Source organism: Echinops telfairi, unplaced genomic scaffold (assembly GCF_000313985.2).
Source record: "Echinops telfairi isolate 266 unplaced genomic scaffold, ASM31398v2 ScPeMD7_3533;HRSCAF=4204_0, whole genome shotgun sequence".
Taxonomy (NCBI): domain Eukaryota; kingdom Metazoa; phylum Chordata; class Mammalia; order Afrosoricida; family Tenrecidae; genus Echinops; species Echinops telfairi.
The window spans coordinates 37,149,206-37,169,755 of record NW_022107431.1 but is presented as its reverse complement, the minus strand read 5'-3'; the positions used below and the strand labels follow the sequence as shown (position 1 = coordinate 37,169,755).

The following is a 20,550-nucleotide window of genomic DNA, read 5'->3' as shown; positions in this document are numbered from 1 at the left end:
AAGAGCTTCGAAGAGCCTGGAGAGAGGCCTTTGCAGTGCTGGTGATAATGATGTCTGTTTGGGGCCTGATTTCTGGTCACATGGTGGGTGTTTATTATATGAAAACCCACTAGCTTTCTACTTTCAAGAGTGTATTTTACTGCTAATGTGTTGTCTTAGGCTGGGTTCTCGAGTGACGAAGAACCTGTGAGGTACGTTTGTGCATCCACATCTAGGGGGGTTCCAAATCCTTGGGTCAGATGATGGCTGGGGCTTCACAGTTGGCTTCAAGAGAACAGGCTACAGAGGAGGATGGGGCTTGGGCAGACCATTAAAATGCTCCATTGCTGACCAAGAGGTTGGTGATTCAAACCCACCCCCTGGCCCCTAGAGGAAAGACTTGGCGATCTGCTTCTATAGAGATTAGAGCCAAGATAACCCTAAGGGGCAACTCTACTCGGTCACGTTGCGTCACTATGAACCCAACACTAGACAGCACCTACCATCATCAACCTGCATTTGGTACTGTCTTAAACATGGTGCATAGTTAACAGAGTTTTAACAAGTGGAAGAAAAATACAAATAATGCAGGGTGATAAATAAGAGTTCAGCCCATTTTGAACATGTGTTAATAACTATCACTATATTTCAAAATTCCAATTATATTAGATTATTGCCCTGCCTTGTGAGTGAAAATCAATTTTATGTGAAAAGTATAATTATTGTGTCAAAATTGAGAGAATTGCAATTGGGTTCTGGGTAAAGTTGTTTTATACATACAGTGTATGATGAAGGACATTCATTCCTTGGCTTTATTGTGAGAGTCCTATAGGTAGAACATTCTGTTTTTAGAATATTCAGTCTCCATGGTTCTGACTAAATAATGTTTGTCTAGTGCCTTAAAGAGTAACACAACTCAAAATAGCTGACATATTCATCCTGAAATGGGCAAACATGACTATCAATTTTTGTGGTTTCTTTCTTTTTTTTTTCCCTGCAGAATTTCCTGTTATTCTAAGGGATTCAATAGGACTTATGCCCATAAAACTGAAAATTATATTACTGTGGGGAAACAGCTCTGTGCCTTTGAGAAGGAACTCTCTTGCTAACTTAAGTACTATATGTGTGTAGACTAGCTAACATTTTCCTCCCAAGAAATTTCATGTATGCAGTTAAAACGCTCTTAAATTGATTAAAGATTTGTTATATATTTCCAGAAGCACTCAAGAGTACTTTTATGGTTATAAGAGTAGAGTGCATTAGAACGCCAGAAACCGGTGAATACTCTAGAGGCCTTCAAAACCCTGCCCCACATTCCAGACATTACCATATAAACATGTGGGGCGGCCTGGAAAACAAAACAACCCCCCTCCCCCCAATGTCAGTGAGGCCCACCATGATAACACTTCAATGTTATCTTGAATATTCATTTGATACTTTTTCTCTTAGGGGTCATTTTTATTGCCTAGCAGATGAAATTGGAGAAGTAATAAATATGACTGATATTTATTTCTCTAGTAAAGTATTACTGAACATCAGATTTCACCAGCTACCTTTATAGTAGTTGGAGAGTGTATTATGCAACGGCCACAATATTTTCCTATTAATCAGGGAAGCTAAAACACGTTTTATAAATGTTGAATCAAAACTCTCACTGCTGGGAGGGAGTTAAATTTCAAGCAATATACTTCTTTTATAGGTTGAGGACCCAAAGTATGGAGAATTACAAGGTTTTCCCAGAGCCACACATCGAGTCACGGCAGACCTGACAATCTTCAGTTCGGTGTGCCTGTTTGAATTTGAAACCGGTGGAACTGAAGTTAGCTATCTCCTGATAGGATCCTTAGGAGTGCATCCTCATTTGCTTAATTGTTGGTCAGTTTGTTCATTTGAGAAGAATCAGTGTTTTTGCCGGGTGCATTCTTGATCTAGGGACTACATATTTTGGATTGATGTATCTTATTATTATTATTATTACTTTCATTAAAGACATTCATGGCAGTTTTTTTTAGGATCATGAAACATTTCAAAGCATTAAGAAAACAAGTTGAATTGTTAAGGTGTCAGCCAGAGCCATGACTGCAGAGAGTACCTGAAGCTTCTTCCGGCGCCAGTCTATTGATCCAAGTGCTTGAACTTGACGGATGCCCTGGATTAAGCTGATGACCTTGGAAACCCCACAGCGTCCAGCTTTACCACCCAGTGGATTCAGATTTGGTCTGATCAGGAGGGGTGACTTCTTCTGTTTCTCTCCCTGCCATCTTCCTGAGTTTCATTTCTCACATTTCTAATTCTTTTTACTGTGATCTTTTTTCTTGTTAATTCACCCTCTTCCTATAAATCTGAAAGAATCCTTCTCCCAAATGTGAAGGATTATATTATAAGCAAAACTCACAGATGTCGAGCTGATTCCAAGTCACAGGGACCCTGGAAGGCAGAGTAGAACTTTCCCTGTGGGTTTCAGAGACTGGAACTCTTTTTAAAAAAATAATCATTTTATTTGGGGCTCGTACAACTCTTATCACAAGCCATACATCCATCAATTGTATGTCAAGCACATTTGTACATGGGTTGCCCTCATCATTCCCCAAACATTTGCTTTCTACTTGAGCCCTGGTATCAGCTCCTTATTTTTTGAGACTGGAACGCTTTACAGGAGGGAAAGCTTCATCTTTCTCTTTCAGAGGGGCTGGTGATTTCGAATTGCTGACCTTGTGGTTAGCAGCTCAATGTGCAACCCACTACACCACCAGTTATCAATCAATCAATCAATCAATAGATGATAGATAAATAAATGACAAACACGTGTACTCATGATCATGTCTGTGTTGATTGTGAAGTTGGTACCAAAAATGCAAACGATCTTCCACTCTCTACCATCAGACTCCACGGAACTCGTGATGCCGCCTGCATCCAGTTCTTCTATAGATAGTCTAGGGAGCAACTCTGTGGGTCCCTAAAACTGAGGACTCAGGCTTGGCCCAAGCTTATCTGGCTCACCCGTGCTTCCTGAGAGTGAGGTTTTGTTTTTTTCTTCCCAAAAGGCTCATCAGGTTCTCTGAGCACTTGGATTCCTGAAAGCTGAACCTATCGGTTCTTCCAATAAGCTCAGGCACGTGCAAGAACTGAAAACAGAAAAGATGGAAGTTGCAGCTACTATCCCCACTGCTAGCCAGTCAAGTCGGAATCCTGACCCCCCCATGCAGTCAGAGTAAAATCGCGCTCCCTGGGGAACGCGGTGGCTCATGCTTCACAAAGGAGTTGCCAAAGCCTTTCATCTGAGGTGCCCCGATGGGCTTGAACCCCTTCCGGTTAGTAGCTTCGTGCATCAGCTGTGGAATGCGTCCTGATTAAGAGAGCTGAAGCTTCCCTCTCCTCATGTCTCAGAGTCATTCTGCTTGTATTTCTTCGGAGTCATTTGATAGGACAAATGAATCTTAGAAAAGTCATTTTTAAATTTCACTAAAGAACAAATTGACTGAAATAAGCAACTTAAACCTCCAAACCTCCTGGTCTTTCTCAAATGAGCAGTCTTATACTTTTGACACCATATTGCCATTAATTTCTCCTTCATCTCATAGGTTTCACTTTACGTTTTTGTCTGATCATGAAAGAGACAGCTTGACACACATGTAATGCTGATTAATAGTGCTATAGATTTATAATTCAAGTGGCTTAAAAAGATGAAATATGACCTAATTTACATCTACTTTCCATTTACTATATTGCCTAGGCAGTTATGCTTTTGTAGAGGACTATATTTCCCAACAATCCTTCTTGGAGAACAAAGACTTTCTATTGAAGATGTGGTCTGAGTAGCAGGTTGTCCTTAAGGAAAGGAGATTTAGGACATGAATGATGATGTTATTCCTTGCTAGTTGCTCTTGAGTCAATTCCAACATGAGTGATAGGAGTCCTCCTTTAATGTCCCAAAAGGCTCATACCCCAAACCACACCCATAGCCACTGAGTCAATTCTGACTCTTAGATGCTCTATATAGGGTTTCTGAGGTTGTAGATCTTAAAGGGAACAGATGGTCTCATCTTCCTCCTATGGAGTAGCTGTGATTTTGAACTGCCTCCCTTGAGGTGGAAACCCAATGATTATCCACAGGGCAGATTCATAGGTAATGCAAATGGTTTGTGCCCAACTCCTAACCTAAAAGTTGGTGGAGAAGTAGTTAATTAATAGGTCCTTCTAGCCATAATTCCTTATGCTTGTTTTCTAATTCTGATTCTCTACCTGAAGCTATCATCCTATTTTTGGAAGGAGATCTCTGCTTTACTAAGGGACAGGATTAGGATGGGACTCGGTAGTGGGTGTGTACCAAGTCACCCCCTTTGTTTCCTTGGGGGTATGGTCTGCTAAAAGACCCAACCAACACCTCCATCAGAGCCAGGCCTCTGTCTGAGAGCTGTCTCGGCACAGAGAGAAATCCCAGGACCACCAGGAGAAGGGCATGTGTGAGATCTCTGTCTGAAGTAGCGGAGGCCGAGACAAGCAGCAGCAGACAAGGTGGCACAGAGATTATGGGGCAGAGCAAAAGATCCAGGCCAGGACCCCAAGGTGAGGAAGCCATGTGACAGAACAGAGACTATGGACTGTGAGGCAGAACTACAGGTGGGATTCCACTGAGGCAGAGGCCAAGAGAAGCTGAGACCAAGAGAGGCTTGGCTGCTGGCTGAGCAGAGGTCTTGCCGTGGACCAGTGACTGGATCCATGTTTTCTGATCCTGGCTTGGGGTAATCTATCCACTTCCCTAATTTTGAGTATAGTCTGTGGGTTCTGTGTGGCCATGACAGTGAATTTTTAAACCCAGCATAGAAGTAGAGTGCCTGGGTTGGTCAGAATAGGTAAAGAAAGATGGAAGGTAGAGGCATATCTGACAGTGGCAGTATGGAAACCGGAGGAGGCCACAGAGGGCCCCTATGCTGATGTCTGCATTGGTGTTTTAAATCTCCTCAATGGCCACTTGGAAGAATGGACTGGGTATCTGCTTCTGTGAGCAAGCCAACCACGAACACCTGAGGGGGAAGTTCTCCTCTGTAACACAAGAGATTGCCATGAGTTGGATGGACTCAATGGAAATCTACCCCCACCCCTCTTTGGCCATATTTTTGCACATATGATCTACTTACCTCATTTTCTGTGGCTCTGGAGGGCAGACCAGAGAGTAGAAGACCTGGAGGGTTAACGTTGAAAATGAAATATATGGTGGAGTCAAAGAAAGAGTGGAAGAAGGCAGTTCTGTTCACTGGAGCTGAAGTGCTTCAGGTCTTGTAGTCACAGACTCATAGCATGGACCTGTAAATAGGTCTACATTCTTCAGGATCCCACACCAAAGAAAGAACACTGAACAGGTTTCATTCTTTGTCTCTCTCTCTCTCTCTCTCTCCAAATTTGTCTTAAAAATCCAACAAACAAACAACAACAAAAACAGAACACAGAGACACACTGTGGATTAGAATCAAAATAACACATTTTTTTGAGATAGCATTTTCTGAGGCTTTACAATTTCAGCCCTCAGAAAGGCCTTTAACATCTTACAAGCTGTACAGGCAGTGTTTTTGCGTTTTTTTGTTTTTAAAATAAAGGTGATGCCTCTGTGCAATGCAGTTGTAAAGTCAGTGGAATGAGTTTTATATCCTGATCCCTCAGAACTAGCAAGGTATTTGAACTTCCTTGGATCTCTCAACTAGAAATCAGAATCCATAAAACCCTGATTCCCTTCTGACAGATACCATTTTAGAAAAGCAAATGGAATCACAGTTAATAAAATTCTTACCAAATATTCATTTAGAATTCAATCTGTTAATTTTCTTTTGATAAATATTCTGGCTATAATTTATATGCCAGCAAATTTATTACGTATTATGACCCTCCTTCCATCATGAAAATAGACTATTCATGCCTGCATAGGAATAAACCATCAAGTTAGTAGTATACATATCACTTATTTTACCAAAAACTCCTATAGAAAGAGCAGACGCTTGCAAGTGAAATATGAAAATATCAGTTTATAGAGGATTCGGTCGCCTTTTAAATCTACTGCATTTGTTTAGTCTCAGAATTAAAACTCAGAAGTGTTGAAGGGATACTCCAGACTCACGGCCATCGAGGCAATTGTCACTCAGCAGAGACCCTACAGGACCGGGTAGAGCTACCCCTGCGGGTTTCTGACGCTGTAATGCTTTACGGGAGTAGAAAGCCTCATCGTCTTCTGGAAGAACAGCTGGTGTTTTCCAATTGATAGCCTTGCAGTTAGCAGCCCAACCCGTCTCCCACTATGTTACCAGGGCTCTTGGAAAGTACAAAATATTATTATTATTATTTTAAATCATTTTATTGGGGGCTCTTACAGCTCTTATCACAATCCATACATCTATCCATTATGTCAAGCACATTTGTACATATGTTGCCCTCAGCATTTTCAAAAAATTTTCTTTCTACTTGAGCCCTTGGTATCAGCTCATCCCCCCCCCCCCCCCCGATGCTGCCTTCCTAGTGAACCCTTGATAATTTATAAATTTTTTTTTCATGTCTTACATTGACCCACTTTTCTGTTGTCCATCCCGCCTGGGAGGGGGTTATATGTAGATCATTGTGATCAGTTTCCCCTTTCTCCCCATACCTTTCATCTCCCCTTCTAGTATCACTACTCTCATTATTGGTCCTGAGGAGTTTATCTGTCCTGGATTCCTTGTGTTTCCAGCTTTTATCTGTACCAGATCTAACCAGATTTGTAAGGGAGAATTGGGTTCATGACAGTGTGGGGGAAGAAGCATTAAAGAACTAGAGGAAAGTTGTAGGTTTCATGTGCTGTATTACACCCTGACTGGCTTGTCTCTTCCTTGTGACCCTTCTATAAGGGCATGTCCAATTGTCTATAGATGGGCTTTGGGTCTCCACTTCATGCTCCCCCTCATTCACATCGATAAGGTTTTTTGTTCTGGGTTTTTGATGCCTGATACCTGATTCCACTGACACCTCACGATCACACAGCTGGTGTGCTTCTTCCATGTGGGCTTGGTTGCTTCTCAGCTAGATGGCCGCTTGTTTGTCTTCAAACCTTTAAGACTCCAGACGCTGTATCTTTTGATAGCCAGGCACCAGCAGCTTTCTTCTTCACATTTTCCCATGTACCCATTTTGCTTTCAGCGATCGTGTCAGGAAGATGAGCATCATGGAATGCCGGGTTATTAGAACAAAGTGTTCTTGCATTGAGGGAGTACTTGAGTAGAGGCCTAAGGTCTGTCTGCTACCTTAACACTTAGCATATAAATATATGTACATAAATCTATTTCCCTAATGTTATATATAAATATATTTACATATGTACGTGCCTAGATTTAGACCTCTATAAATGCCCTTTGCCTCCTAGTTCTTTCTTCTATTTCCTTTTGTTTTCCTCTTGTCCCACTATCGTGTTCAGCCTTCATTCAGGTTTCAGTAATTCCTTTTGGCTACATTGCCCTTGATCAAGCCCCATGAGCATCCTATGCCCTCCTCACCATTGATTTTAGATCAATTGTTGTTCCCTTGTCCCTGGATTTGTTGACACCCCTACCTTTCCCCCCCCTCCCCCTCTCCTCACTCAAGATAATTAAAGACTTAATAGAAACCCTAAAGAATATTGTTCTGAAAGGGATGTGTATGCACAGCAGTGCTTGTCCTGGGCATTCTGAGTTCACAAAGAAGGCCCCACAGCGATTAGACTGACATAGATCTTTAGTCCCTGGAGCATAGTAAGGAGCCCTTCTGGCGCGGTCCAGCAAGTGTTGGATTGCTGAACCACAAGATTGGTGGTTCAACCACACAAGCTGCTCCTCCACAAATAAATGAAGCTGTCTGCTCCCTGAGATGTATAGACTTAGCAGCCTTATATAGGGCCACTTTAAGTCAGATTTGACTCAATGACAGTGAGCTTTGTATTTTTTGTTGTTTGATTTTGGTGGAATAGTGGGTTACCAGTGGGGCTGCTAACTGGAAGGCCATCAGTTTGAATCCACTAGCCACCCTACAGGAGAAAAATGAAGTCATTTACTCCCATAAAGATTGACAGCCTCAGAAACCCCAAGTAGCAACTCTGCTCTCTTCCATAGGTTTGGGATGAGTTGGCATGAACTCAATTCCAATGGACTATAGTTGTTCTTTTAGGTAAATCTGGATACTTCTCCCCTCCCCTCACCCCTATTTGCTTTGAAAGTGTATTTTTTTTCCTGAATTTTTTATTGCTTCCTAGCATTTTTCATGATGCATCTTGATTGGCTATGTTTTATTTATTATATTTTTAACTTGTTATAATTTTCTGTTTGAATGTCCTTTTATAATTCTAGAAAATTGTAAGTAATCTCTCTAAATATTATTTTCCTTTATCTCTGTTCTCTTTGGATATCTACTAGAACAAAATTATACTTTCTTGTTCTTTCCCTCGTGTCTTTTAACTATTGTTGTTGTTTTATTTTTATCGTGGATTTGTACAGATAGTCCCCAGCTTAGGACATATTTGAACTACAACAAAGCAGACTTTAACTTTTTAAAAATAAACATTATATCGTTAGTAATACATGTTGTTGATGGATTTCCCTTCCAGAACCCTTTGTGCCCTATGGGGCACTTTGACATTTGCTTCTTTTAGATCTCGGGATTTCTAGTCCCCAGGCCAGTCTAAATGTTAATTTAGCCTTTAATTTGGTCTTGAGGTTTCCATACCACACATGCATTGCATTTTAGAATTTACATTTGTGCAGCACTGAGGTTTTGATTTATCTCATGTGATTATTTTATTTTACAATCTTCCCAAAGCTCCCATCCTCTGACATCCTCGCGGAGACTGATGGTAGTCCGCATTGTTCTAGGCCCACTTCAGCCAATGAAACAAGTTTTCCAGCCTCCCTTCCTTTTTTGCCTTGCCTCCCGTCCTTCCTCTTAGATACAGATAGTTGTGACAATAACAATCCCAGCAGCATAAACATAAGCGTATTGTTTTTCTCTCAGCTTTCACTTATTGCCATTTTCTCAGGAATCACTTAACTTCTGCTGTAAGTGAGGTTCTTTGTAACTCAAGTATGTCATAAGTGCCGGACAAGCAATGCCTGCTACTTCACAGTGGAAGCACAGTGATCTTCGTCCACTACTACTGTGTACATTTGCCCATTCAAAACTGCTCAGCTTCCTGCTCCCGTGAGTGCCTATGCCTTTCTTATGGCTGCTTTTCCCCAAATGTGCTTTTGCCCTTTTGTCAGCCCATCAGTAATTTTGTTATTGGTAGCATCAATCTCTCAATAATACTCAAACTAGTTCTAGCTTTGATGTATGTATGTAGGAAGACAAACTAGAGTGGAGTACATGCATGCTGATGACTCTTAGCTATGTGTTTGTTTTCCTAAACCACATTCAAGTCCAGAGAATTGGTAAAAGTTGCCGATTTGGGGATAGGATCTAGATATAGGTGTTGAGTGGATCTCCTGGAAGTCAGTGAGCCATGTAGTATTTTTAGAAGAGCAGAGTTAGAAACTGTTACATTTTTGAGAAATTGCATAGGTATACTGTACAGTAAAGTGTTAAAACATTTTAATTTAAATTTGAGATATTGAGAACAAAATTTTAAAGTAAAGGTTTTCTCTCACTGTCAGTGCTAATTGAAGTAACTTGTATTTTTGAAGCAAATTAATTCATTTAATCCTAACAAAATAGATACAGGCATTATTATCCTCACCACCATTTTATGGATAAAGAAGATGGCATTTAAATATATTAACTTTCCCAGGGCCATACAGGTATCTAATGGTGAAGCTAGAACGCTCAGATCTATTTTTCTTTTCCCCAAAGTCTTGATTGGAGTCACTGAATTCCTGCTAGCCAAACTAATTTTTACACCTCTAGGATGTCAAGAGTTGAATATGGAATTTTGGAGGTCCATTCTTAAATTCTTTCAAGGTTCAGTAAATTTTCCTCAGGAAAGATAGAAAGTCATCTGATGGCATTAAATATTATACACAGTCATGCATTGTTCATCAAAAATGCTTCCTAGGTACATGGAAGAGAGGTTTCTCACATAAAACAAAAAGTATGCTGCTTCTAAGAAGAGACTAAAATATTTTCTCTTTTGCCAGATTGTTGGAAAGCCAAGTAGACGAGCCCTGGCGGTCGATACCATGGTAGATGCAAAGTGTGGGCTAGAAGGAGCAGCAAGAACCCCCCATGGGAAAGGGAGTGATATGGCCCGGGATAGGTCGTCTTTGTTTTGCTCTTGGCTTTCTTCTGAGTATCTGTGGACAGCAGAACTTGCTCAGGCTCAACATTCTTTCAGACGAACCCCTGGGACCATCGGGCCACAACTTCTGTGTTCTCTGGGCTAACGAGCCAACCATCAACACTTTGCAAGCACAAACTTGATAGTAAACCTTGGTTTGACCTGCCCATTCAAAATGAAACGATAATGGATAGTTTCAGGGAAATTTTGCCACAACTTACCCAAGCCATTAGCGTGCAGTTGAGCTTGTTAAAATTTTTTAGCATAGGAAATATTACCCCCTCTTTTTCTTATGAAACATGTTGTGTTAACTGAACCATTCTGCAGAATCCCATGTTCTGTCTTTATAAACAGAGTTCAAAAATAGCTCAGCATTTAGTTTGTAGCGTGGCTCCACTTAAGGAGGGGGAAGTCAGGCAAGGTGCTCATTAGAATTCACCTAGATCTGGTTCTTGGCCACCTTCACTGTGTTTCGTTTGTACGGGCCAGGGATGAGAGTCACGTGCATGGTGAAAGAAAGCCCATCTCCCCTTCTCCGAACAGTTGGCTGTAGGATAGGAGCTGGGTGTTCTTTGTTGACTCTCTGGCTTTCTTCTCTGGCGTGCAGCCTGACCAGTGTCAGCCCATGCCTGACCCAGCTTGCTCACAGCTAGAATCTCAATAATAGAATGAGAATAAATGTTTTGAGACTTCTTCTATAGTGCTAATCTTATTTTAGGCGATAGGTTTAGAGAGAATATAAGGGAACACTTTATTTCAGAACTCTGGGACTAGCCCAAGGCATCCAAGAAAGAACCGAAGAGCCCAGAAGCAGGAAGCACAGAGAACAGGGAGACTTCGGGGGTGAGGAGATTGAGGTCCTGAAGTTCTGGGACTTTCTGACTGCCTGTCCCTTTGCTTCCCTTGGCGTCAGCTTCTGTCTGTTTTTCCTGACACATCAACTCTTTCCTCGTGGGGAAGACGAGCTCCCGAGTTTGCCATTGTAGAAATTTTGCCACCCGAGGATGGTTATCGCTGTTGTTAGGTGCCATCAAGTTGGTTCCGACCCATAGGGACCCGATGCACAGCAGGAGGAAGCACTGTCTGGTCCTGCTCAGTGACAACAATTGGTCCCCTGCTCGTGTTCATTGTTTCAACCACTGTGTCTGTCCATCGCATTGAGGGCCTTCCTCGTTTTCACTGTCCCTCTCCTCTACTAAGCATGATGACCTTCTTCAGGGATGGATCTCTCTTGAGAACACGTCTCAAGTGCTCAAGTGGGTAAGGTGAAGTCTTGGCACTCTTGCCTCTAAGGAACACTCTGGCCATCCTTCTTCCAAGACAGATCTGTTCCACTGGTATGGCATTTAAAAAAATGTAAAGTATGCATCAACCCTATTTCAGTACCGCTTTTTTCCTAACATGTGTTGACCTTGTGTTTCTATATCACATAAGTCCTATCACAATATTCTTAATTTTTTTATAATGCTATTGACCAGGAAGTGTTTCATCCTATTGTACATAGGTAGGGAACTGACTTGATAGCCCCTAACCACAATAACCATGTTGCTGACTGTAGTATAGTGTCAATATAACCTAGGTACGCAATGGGAACCAAAAGCATGAGTGGCACCGCTTTATTGCGATGTTGGCTTGATTGTGGTCATCTACACTGATCCTACAAATTCTCTGAGTGTTAGCTGTGAAAGGAAGGCATTGGTGGTGTAGTGGTTATGCATTGGGTGGCTAACCACAAGGTCAGCAGTTCATATCCATCAGCTGCTCCGAGGGAGATAGACAAGGCTTTCTACTCCAGTAAGAGTTATAGACTCAGTAGCCCCCGGGGCCGTTCTGTCCTGTAGGGGGCCTATGAGTTGGACTCTACTCCATGGTGATGAGGCCAATTGGCGGTGAGTTTTAAACAGAAGCAATCTGGTGTAAATGGAGAAGACCCGGGAAGGAACCCAACCCAGTTAAGCTGACTAGGGAGTAGATGGCTAGTCAATATGCCCCCAGCAAGCACACCTTCATTTCTGTACGTGATATAGTTCAGAAAAGGTATTGGCAGTTTGGAGATCTACACTTCAGAGGGTAGGACGACTTTTCTGAATAATGACATAGAAGGCAGTGGCAGCTTTCCTTTGCCACTCTGCACACCCTATTCTGGTTCAAAGGTATGATGTCAGAGGGGATGAGGGTGACCTTTCAGGCACCTGCCTTCCCGTCCCAGGACTTTCACAGGGGCTGCAACCAAAGTTAGGAAAGCCTCGACCTTAACATCTTCCTCAAAGGGTAATCTAGGGGTTTGGAATTTGGATGGGAAAATGGAATCTTTTTTCTCTCTATTTTCTTTCATTGTAGCAAGAGACACCTGTGCACCTTTACGGACAGCTCCTGTGTAGCTCTCAGCTTTGACTGCAGGTCAATGTGGTGGGAGTGTTAAGAGTGAGGGGAGAGTAAGGACAGTCCCCGTGATCTGACTGTGTGTGAAAACATGTGAATCGTGGAGCAGCACGGTGTGGGGGGGCGGGGAAGAGGAGGCCGATAGGAGGCTGCCGCATGAACTCTTTCAGGAACCGTGAGCAGAGAGAGAAATGGGTAGAACTGAGTGCATTCTATCTGGTATCATTTGGATTTGGTAACTCACGGACTGTGGAGAATGGGTGGGTGAGGAGTTCGTGGCGAAGCTTGCTGTCTGCTTTAATGACTGGTGGCATGTTGTGCCCTTTGTTTCTGTCTATAAGGAATGGTGTTCTGTTCTTCTCGCATGCCAGCCTTTGAACAGATCCCCCCCCTCTTCACCCTGGCCAGAACGAGGTCAGTCAGGCGAAGGCAGGCACGGGCAGCCTGGTCTTGAGGCAGAGAAGACGAGAATGAGATGGGCACCCCAAACTGCTGACCTCCTTTAAGCAACTTTAACCCCCTTTTCTCCGAGACTCCAGAGACCAGGCCTTCGCATCGGGTTCTGTTTCTGACTCTTGTTTCAAAGGTTCATATAAAAGTCCTGTGTATATTTAAAAGTGAAAAATAAAAAGGTTGATTTTTAAAATTCTAGTTTTGGTTGGTTTAAGAATGTATCACTTACTTTCAGAAGACAGTTAAAGAAAAGGAGATGCTGTGTTTTCTGTGCATACTGAAAACTTAACTGCAGAAACCAAAAATCTTTATAAGTAAAAATGGTATTGGTGAAAAGTTGTTTTTTATCTATATTTTTCACTCCTTTAAGGCAGTCGCCTTGAGATGGAACTGGAAATGAGATTAGTGCCTCATTAAACAGCAGGAGGTCACTGTTGTACCTTAATTTTATATCTTTATTATGAGGTAATACTTCTATTACCTGATTCTAAGAGTGTTCTCATCTTTTTCTCATGTATTTGTGAAAACTAAATGTTAACGGATCTAGCATAACAACCTAGGCTAAACTGGTGTAAAATAATATGGTGTCCCAATTAGTCTAGGTAGTTTTACTTGGTTCAATAATTTAAAATCACGGGGCTCATAATACTTTTAGTGCCTCAGTGTGTTTGGCAAAGGAAGAAATTCGTGTTGTCATAGAAAGTGAAAGGAAGCAACAATTAATTTAAGTTTTAAGGAAATATAAAGCAAAGCAGTATGCTGTAACATGGAACATTGGAGCAAATCCTTCCCCAGCTGGGACTTAGACTAGGTTCTGAACTGGTGGTTAACAAAAAGGGGCAACTACTAGTTTTTGCTTAATTTTCCTATGCTCCAAGATCTTCCCTGAGGGCTCAGTTTTACTTAAATGATAAATGCATGTTGAACTGGTGTTCCTTCTGGAAGCTTATCACTCCTTTCCTGTTGTTCAGTATCCTATATTTAATTCTTAGGCAGATTTTCTGGAGCTATAACATTTAAAGCTGGATCGCTTCTTAGAAAAAAATTCAGTGTGATAACTGATGGTGTATATTGTGGGTTGACTTGGGTCCCCTTAAAAGAGATATGAAAGGTCTAACCCTTGGTACCTGATTTGGAAATCGGGCCCTTACAGGTGTATAATCAAGCTAAGGTGAGGACCTGCTGCATTAGGTCGGCTCTGATCCAGTGTCGGGTGTCTTTATAAAAGGAGGGAAACTTGAACACAGACCCACCGAAAGAGAAGACTCCTACAAGGAAGGCCGTGGGTGAAGGCAGACAGTAAGAACGTCATGTGATGGTGGAGGGAGGCACTGGAGTGATTGGAGTGACACGTCTACAGGGTTGCTGGTGGCCACCAGAAAGAAGCTAGGGACCGTCAAGGAGTGATTCTTTCCTAGAACCTCAGGCAGGAGAATGGCCCTGTCCGCCCCTTGATTCCAGTCTTCTAGCTTCCATGACTGTGACAGCATACATTGATGTTGTTTCAAATCCCCCTAGAAAAAGCATGTTATATACTCTGTTGTGTGAATAGAAAATGGGGGAAATTCTCATAATCACAATTTCACTGTAGGTTACATCTTACCACCTGCCTGTCAGTTTGTCATCCTTGGCTGGCTTTTGCTTTGCTAGAATTCTGGACGTTTTGCCTCTATGAGCACAGTCACCTCTGATGGGCAGGTTTCAGGAGCGCTTCCAGACTCAGGCAAGCTAGGAAGAGAGGCCTGCTAATACACTTCTGAAAAATCAGTGACAATCTTACAGATCACAGCAGAACGTTGTGTGCCTTGCTTTGGACGTGTCACCGCGTTATTGTTACACGCGCTCAAGGAAGTTCAGACTCAGAGCAGCCCCACATGCGGCAGATGGCCCTGCCATCCCCACAATTGTCATTATGGTTAAGCCCATCTTCGCAGCCACTGTGAGGCCCCTCTTGTCGCGGGCCTTCCTCGTTTTCGCTGCCCCTCCACTTTACCAAGCATGCTGTCCTCCAGAGACCGGTCTCTCTACATGAGATGGAGTCTGACTGCCTTGATTCGAAGGGACCGTTCGGGCTGTACTTCTAAGACAGGTTTGCTTGTTCTCTGGGCAGTCAATGATACTTTCCATCTTCTTCACCGGCACCATAACCGACATGAATTGATTCTTTAGGGTCTTCTTTATTCAGTATCAGCTTTCACATGCATATGTAGTTGTTCGGTGCCACCACACCCCTTTAGACTCACAACGATTCTGTGTGGAACTGAGCAAAACACCGCCTGGCCCCGAGCCTGGCCCACACTTGTTCCTGTGTTTGAAACCATCAACGCAGCCACCGGGCCAACCTATTTTGTTGACGATTTCCTTCTTTTTCACTGCCTTGCTGCTTTACCAAGCATGGTGTTCTTTTCCAGGGACTTGTCTGGCTGGACAACTTACGTAAATTAAGTATGTGAGAGGAACTCTGGGCCATCCTTGCCTCTAAGGAACATGCTGGCTGTACTTCTTCCAAGACAAATGGTTTGTTATTTTGTCAGTCCATGGTACGTCTCAATATTCTCCTCCAGCATCATAATTCAAATGCATTGATTCTTCACGCTTCCTTAATCATTGTCCAACTTTCACATATCCATGAGAAGATTGAAAATATCCTGGCTGGGGTCAGACATACCTTATCTCTCAGAGTAACACCCTTGCCTTTCAACACTCTAAAGAGCTCTTGTGCAGCAGATTTACCCTATTAGTACATCCTTTGATCTCCTGACTGCTGCTTCCGTGAGCCTCAATTGTGGATCCAAATAAGGTGAAATCCTTGACTTCAATATTTTCTCTGTTTATCACGATGTTCCAGTTATGATTATTGTAGTTTTCTTTGCACTGAGTTGCAATTCATAGTGAAGGCTGCAATCCTTGATCTTTGTTTGGAAGCACTTAAAGTCTTCCTCACTTTCAGCAAACAAGGTGTGTCATCTTCCCGTGGCAGGCTGTTATTAAGCCTTCCTCCAATCCCGCTGCTGCTTTCTTTTCCATATAAGCCAGCTTCCCTGATGATTTGCTCAGCATCCAGGTGAAGTATGATGAGAGAATACAAGCCTGAGGCACACATAGCCTGATTTTAAACCATGCAGCATTCCCGGTTCTGTTTGCACAAATGTCTCCCGATCACAATCGTGTGTTCTGGGATTCTCGTTCTCCTCAAGGTTATCCGTAGTTGTTATGATCCACATCGTCAAATGCCTTGGCATAGTCAATAAAACACTAGGAAACATCTTTCTGGTATTCTCTGCTTTAAGCCAAGATCCATCTGAAATCAACAATGATATCTCTTGTTCCACATCCTGTTCCGAATCTGGTCCGAACCTTTGGCAGCTCCCTGTCAATGTACAGCTGCCACCGTTGTCAAATAATGTTCATTAAAATGTGACTTGCATGTGATACGCATGATATTGTTTTTTAATTTATGTATTCTGTTGGGTCACCTTTCTCTGGAATGGGCACAAATATCAATCTCTTCCAGTGAGCTGGCCAAGTAGCTGTCTTCCAAATTTCCTCGCATGCACCAGTGAGTGCTTCCAGTGCTTTATCAGCTTGTTGAAACATTTCAGTTGATATCCTATCAATGTCTGGAGCCTGTTTGTAGTACTTCTGTGTATGAATGAACTGGAGCCTTAGTTGAGATACGTTTTCATTCACCCTCATATGCATACATGTGTGTGTCATAAAGCATCTGCCATTTTTACTTTTTTCATTATACAGCTCGATGACATTAAGTATAGTCGCTGTGTTGTACTATCTTCACTGCTGTCCATTTCCGGGGTTTTCAACCCCGGAACAGAAGCTCAGCACCTCCTAAGGAGTAAGTCTCCATTACCCCCTCTCCAGACCCACGCAGATTATCATTGTTATATTTTTTATTCCAACGCACTGGTTATTCTGGAGGGTTCATGTAAGTGGGATCGTGTTATCTATGCCCTTTTGTCTTTGACCCATGCAATTTAGATTTGAGTTATTTCTTTTCAAGTGTCATCCATGTCATAGCATATACCGGAACATAATTTCTCCCTGTCTTTGAATGGTATTCCTTTGTTTGTATATATCACAATCGATTTATGGATTAATTTTCGATGGGTGCTGAACCAGTGTGACCCATGAATGCTGCCATGAACATTTGGTGTACACACCTCTGTTTGAGGTTCGCCTTTCACGTTGTTTGATATTTACTTAGGGGTGGACTTGCTGAGTCAGGTGGTGATTCGGTGTTTAAATTTTGAGGAATTGCCCAATATGTTCTTATAATGAATGGACGGTTTTGTATTCCTACCAGCAACATATGAATGTTATCTTTCTTCACATTTTCACCAATACTAGTTAGTTTCTGTTTTTATGCTAATAACTATCTTCATGGGTCAGAAGTGGTATATATGTTGTGTAACTGTTATATAGCTGAATCTATTATCTCTTCTCTTTGCAAGCTCTTACTATCATTTCACCTTTAATGTTGCCCATTTATCTCAGAATAAAAAGGAATATCACTCTCCAAAGTTGTAGAGAGCACTTGACTAATTTGTTATGCAGGTAGTGAGGAACACATGATTTTACAGTGTCGCATCCTGGAGAGTAGAGGAAGGTCTAGCTTGGATGTTTTCCTATTACTAAATTATTAGTTTCTTAAGGTTGGTATAAAGTACCTAAAATTAAGGGGCCCATAAGAATAGAAATGGATTATTTCAGCATTCTGGAGGCTACTTGTCTATATCAGGGTGCCAGCCGGGCCATGCCCCTCCTAAAGAAGCAAGGAGATGCTTGCTTCTGTCTCTCAGCCTCTGGGAGGCCCAGGTGTTCCTTGATGTCTGGCTGCAGCATTAATTCTGCCCTCACATGGCTTTCTTGACAATCTCAAATTGTATGGTGAATTAATTCTGAGCTACATTTCAGATCATAGTTTTGTATTCAAAAATTTAAAAACATATCTAACTTTCAATAGGTTGCACACACACACACACACACACACACACACACACACCCTACCTTCTTTTCTGCTTCTCCCTTTTGTGGGTGTTATCTTCCCGTTCACCACTGTCAACCCTATAGCCTATCGGTTCTCCTTCTCTCTCTTTCTCTTCTTGTTAACCAGCAATACCTATTTCTTCTGTTATGAAGACCTTTACCCTGATCTTTTTCTTTTATAACTAGTCTCATACAATATTTTCCCTGATATGATTGAATACATTTTTCAGTAAAATGTCTTCCAAACCCATCCATGTTACAAGGTATTGCACAGTTTCATCATTTCTATGAATGATGTGTAGTTTTAGTATTCCATTGTTTGTGTGCAGCAAAACTCCGATTAACAGTTAGAACCTATCTCTAAACAAGGTATAGATGTCAAGATTTTAGGATGTTAAACATTCACTTTGGGAGACACAGTTCAACCTCAGACACTAGATAGTACTTGAAACGTGTAGCTTTAATAATTTACATCTAAATCTTCCTTTTAAATATCTATCATATGTATAAATGTAAAGACATAAATATACATTTCTTATGCTGAATTGTCTTATTCATGAGTGAGTTTAAACATTACTTTATGGCAATAGACCGTTTTTCTATATATGAAAGATGTTACTCTGTTGTGTTTGATATTGTGGAGATATTTCTTTCTAGATTTCCATGATCTGATCCTTTTGGTGATGATGATGTGTGCATATGTATATTTGGAGAGTGAATGGCATTATCGTTTATGGTTACATAATCATTTTCTACTTGAGAACTAAATAAATATATAACTTTTTCTCAGATTTTGTTATCTTTATTTTAATGTGTTCCAATGTGCAATGCAGAATATGGTTCACTTTTATTAGAATGCTAACAATTGTCTCACTGTAGTTTATAGACCAGTATGTCTTTCCTATATTTATCAGTAATGCTTTTTTCATCGTTAACAGTCTCATTTTTATTCACTTTTTAAAACTGGGTGTGCATTTTGTAGCATTATATTCTTTAGAAGTGAAGAATGAACATTAAGTCATTCAGGGTAAGTTTTCTGTAATAGAAACCTGTCCTACTTTAATGTACACTAATCTTTCTCAAATTATTTTATTTTCTTTAGAAAGTGAATAGCTAGTGTATTTCCTTGTGTTTTAACTTGATAGTTGCTTCATGAAGACCACTCTTAGCAAACTGGGGCACTATTTAGGGCAGGCTGCATTTTCACAGTTTTCTTCACATATTTTTGTTTATCTACAGGACTTGTTAGTAGCTAGCTGTTCATGGATTCTAATTTACTATGACACAATTTTGGAAGTGATCATTTCTGTTAGATGTGGAGATATTATTAACAAACTTTGTTTGAAACAAACTGATTCCCCAAATTACTGACTGCTAAATCATTGTTAAGTTTTGGTCATTTTACAAATGAATGAAAGAAGATAATTTTTTTCTCCATTTTTACCTTTTTATTTTAGAGAGTCCATTTTTAATCGCAAGAAGCTGCTTCTACCTGGGAGTGGCAGGAGACGTGAGAAAACCCCATGGAAGACTCGCAGGATTTAAATGAGCAATCAGTAAGTCTACATTCCGTCGTGCTTTGGTTGAAAAGGTTTGTGGAAGAATGACCCAGAGCTAACTTAAAAATGAGTATGTTGCAAGTCACGTTTTCCTCCAAACGAATTTCAGTTGACCTTTGACTTTTCTCTCAAGATTATAAGACTCTCTTTTGGAAAGTTATGCTGTTTTCTGCTTCGTGACGCTGCCACCATTTGTGGTCTCCCTTGGTGATCTACTGGTGACGCCGCAGTAGAAAGACGGTGGTCACTGAAATCATTCTGATCACTGAAATCATACAGCACAAACCATCTTCTACACCGCCTGTATGGTGTTGTAGTCCATATGTGCCTAGATAAGTTACAAATTGTTGACTATCAGAAGCATAACAGAGATAATTTACGAAAGCGTATATTCTCAGCATGTCAAATATTCATCTTGATACCCTGGCAGTGCGGTCGGGTCAGCACTGGATGGTTCGAACCCACCAGCTGCTCAGCGGGCGCAAGACGAGGTGACCTGCTCCTGTGAGAAACGGCAGTGTCAGAAGGCCTCTCCAGGATCACTTTGTGTTGGAATCGATCTGACGGCAGTGGTTTTACTGTTCATTTTAAGTTGGTAACCACAGCCCTCCAGAGCTTATTGCACAGGGAAAGATGCGGCAGATGGTTGATGATCTTTTGAGTTCTTGGTTCCCAAAGGGAAAGACTTTATGAAGCTTTCATTTCCACATCCTTGGTAGGATTGGCAGCACTGCCCTAGTGAGTGGAGCTAGAGCAGCGGTTCCCAACCTTCCCAAGGCCGCGACCTTTCCAGACAGTTCCTCCTGTGGTGGTGACCTCCCAACCATAACATCATCTTCGTTGCTACTTCATAACTGCCATTTTGCTACTGTTATGAATCATCATGTAAATATCTGATGTGCAGGATGTATTTTCTTT

At 41.6% G+C, this 20,550-nt stretch overlaps 1 protein-coding gene across 4 annotated transcripts in view; it reads left to right on the top strand.

The window, feature by feature from the left end:
• EYA4 (EYA transcriptional coactivator and phosphatase 4) overlaps positions 1–20,550 on the top strand; it is a 299,787-nt gene that overhangs the window by 17,242 nt on the left and 261,995 nt on the right. For all 4 annotated transcript variants that reach the window (XM_004701992.2, XM_045294471.1, XM_004701990.2 and 1 more), the window contains exon 2: positions 19,531–19,629. In XM_004701992.2, the coding sequence (XP_004702049.1) occupies positions 19,597–19,629 (33 nt within the window). In that variant the 5' untranslated portion in view covers positions 19,531–19,596. The remainder of the gene's footprint in view (positions 1–19,530; positions 19,630–20,550) is intronic.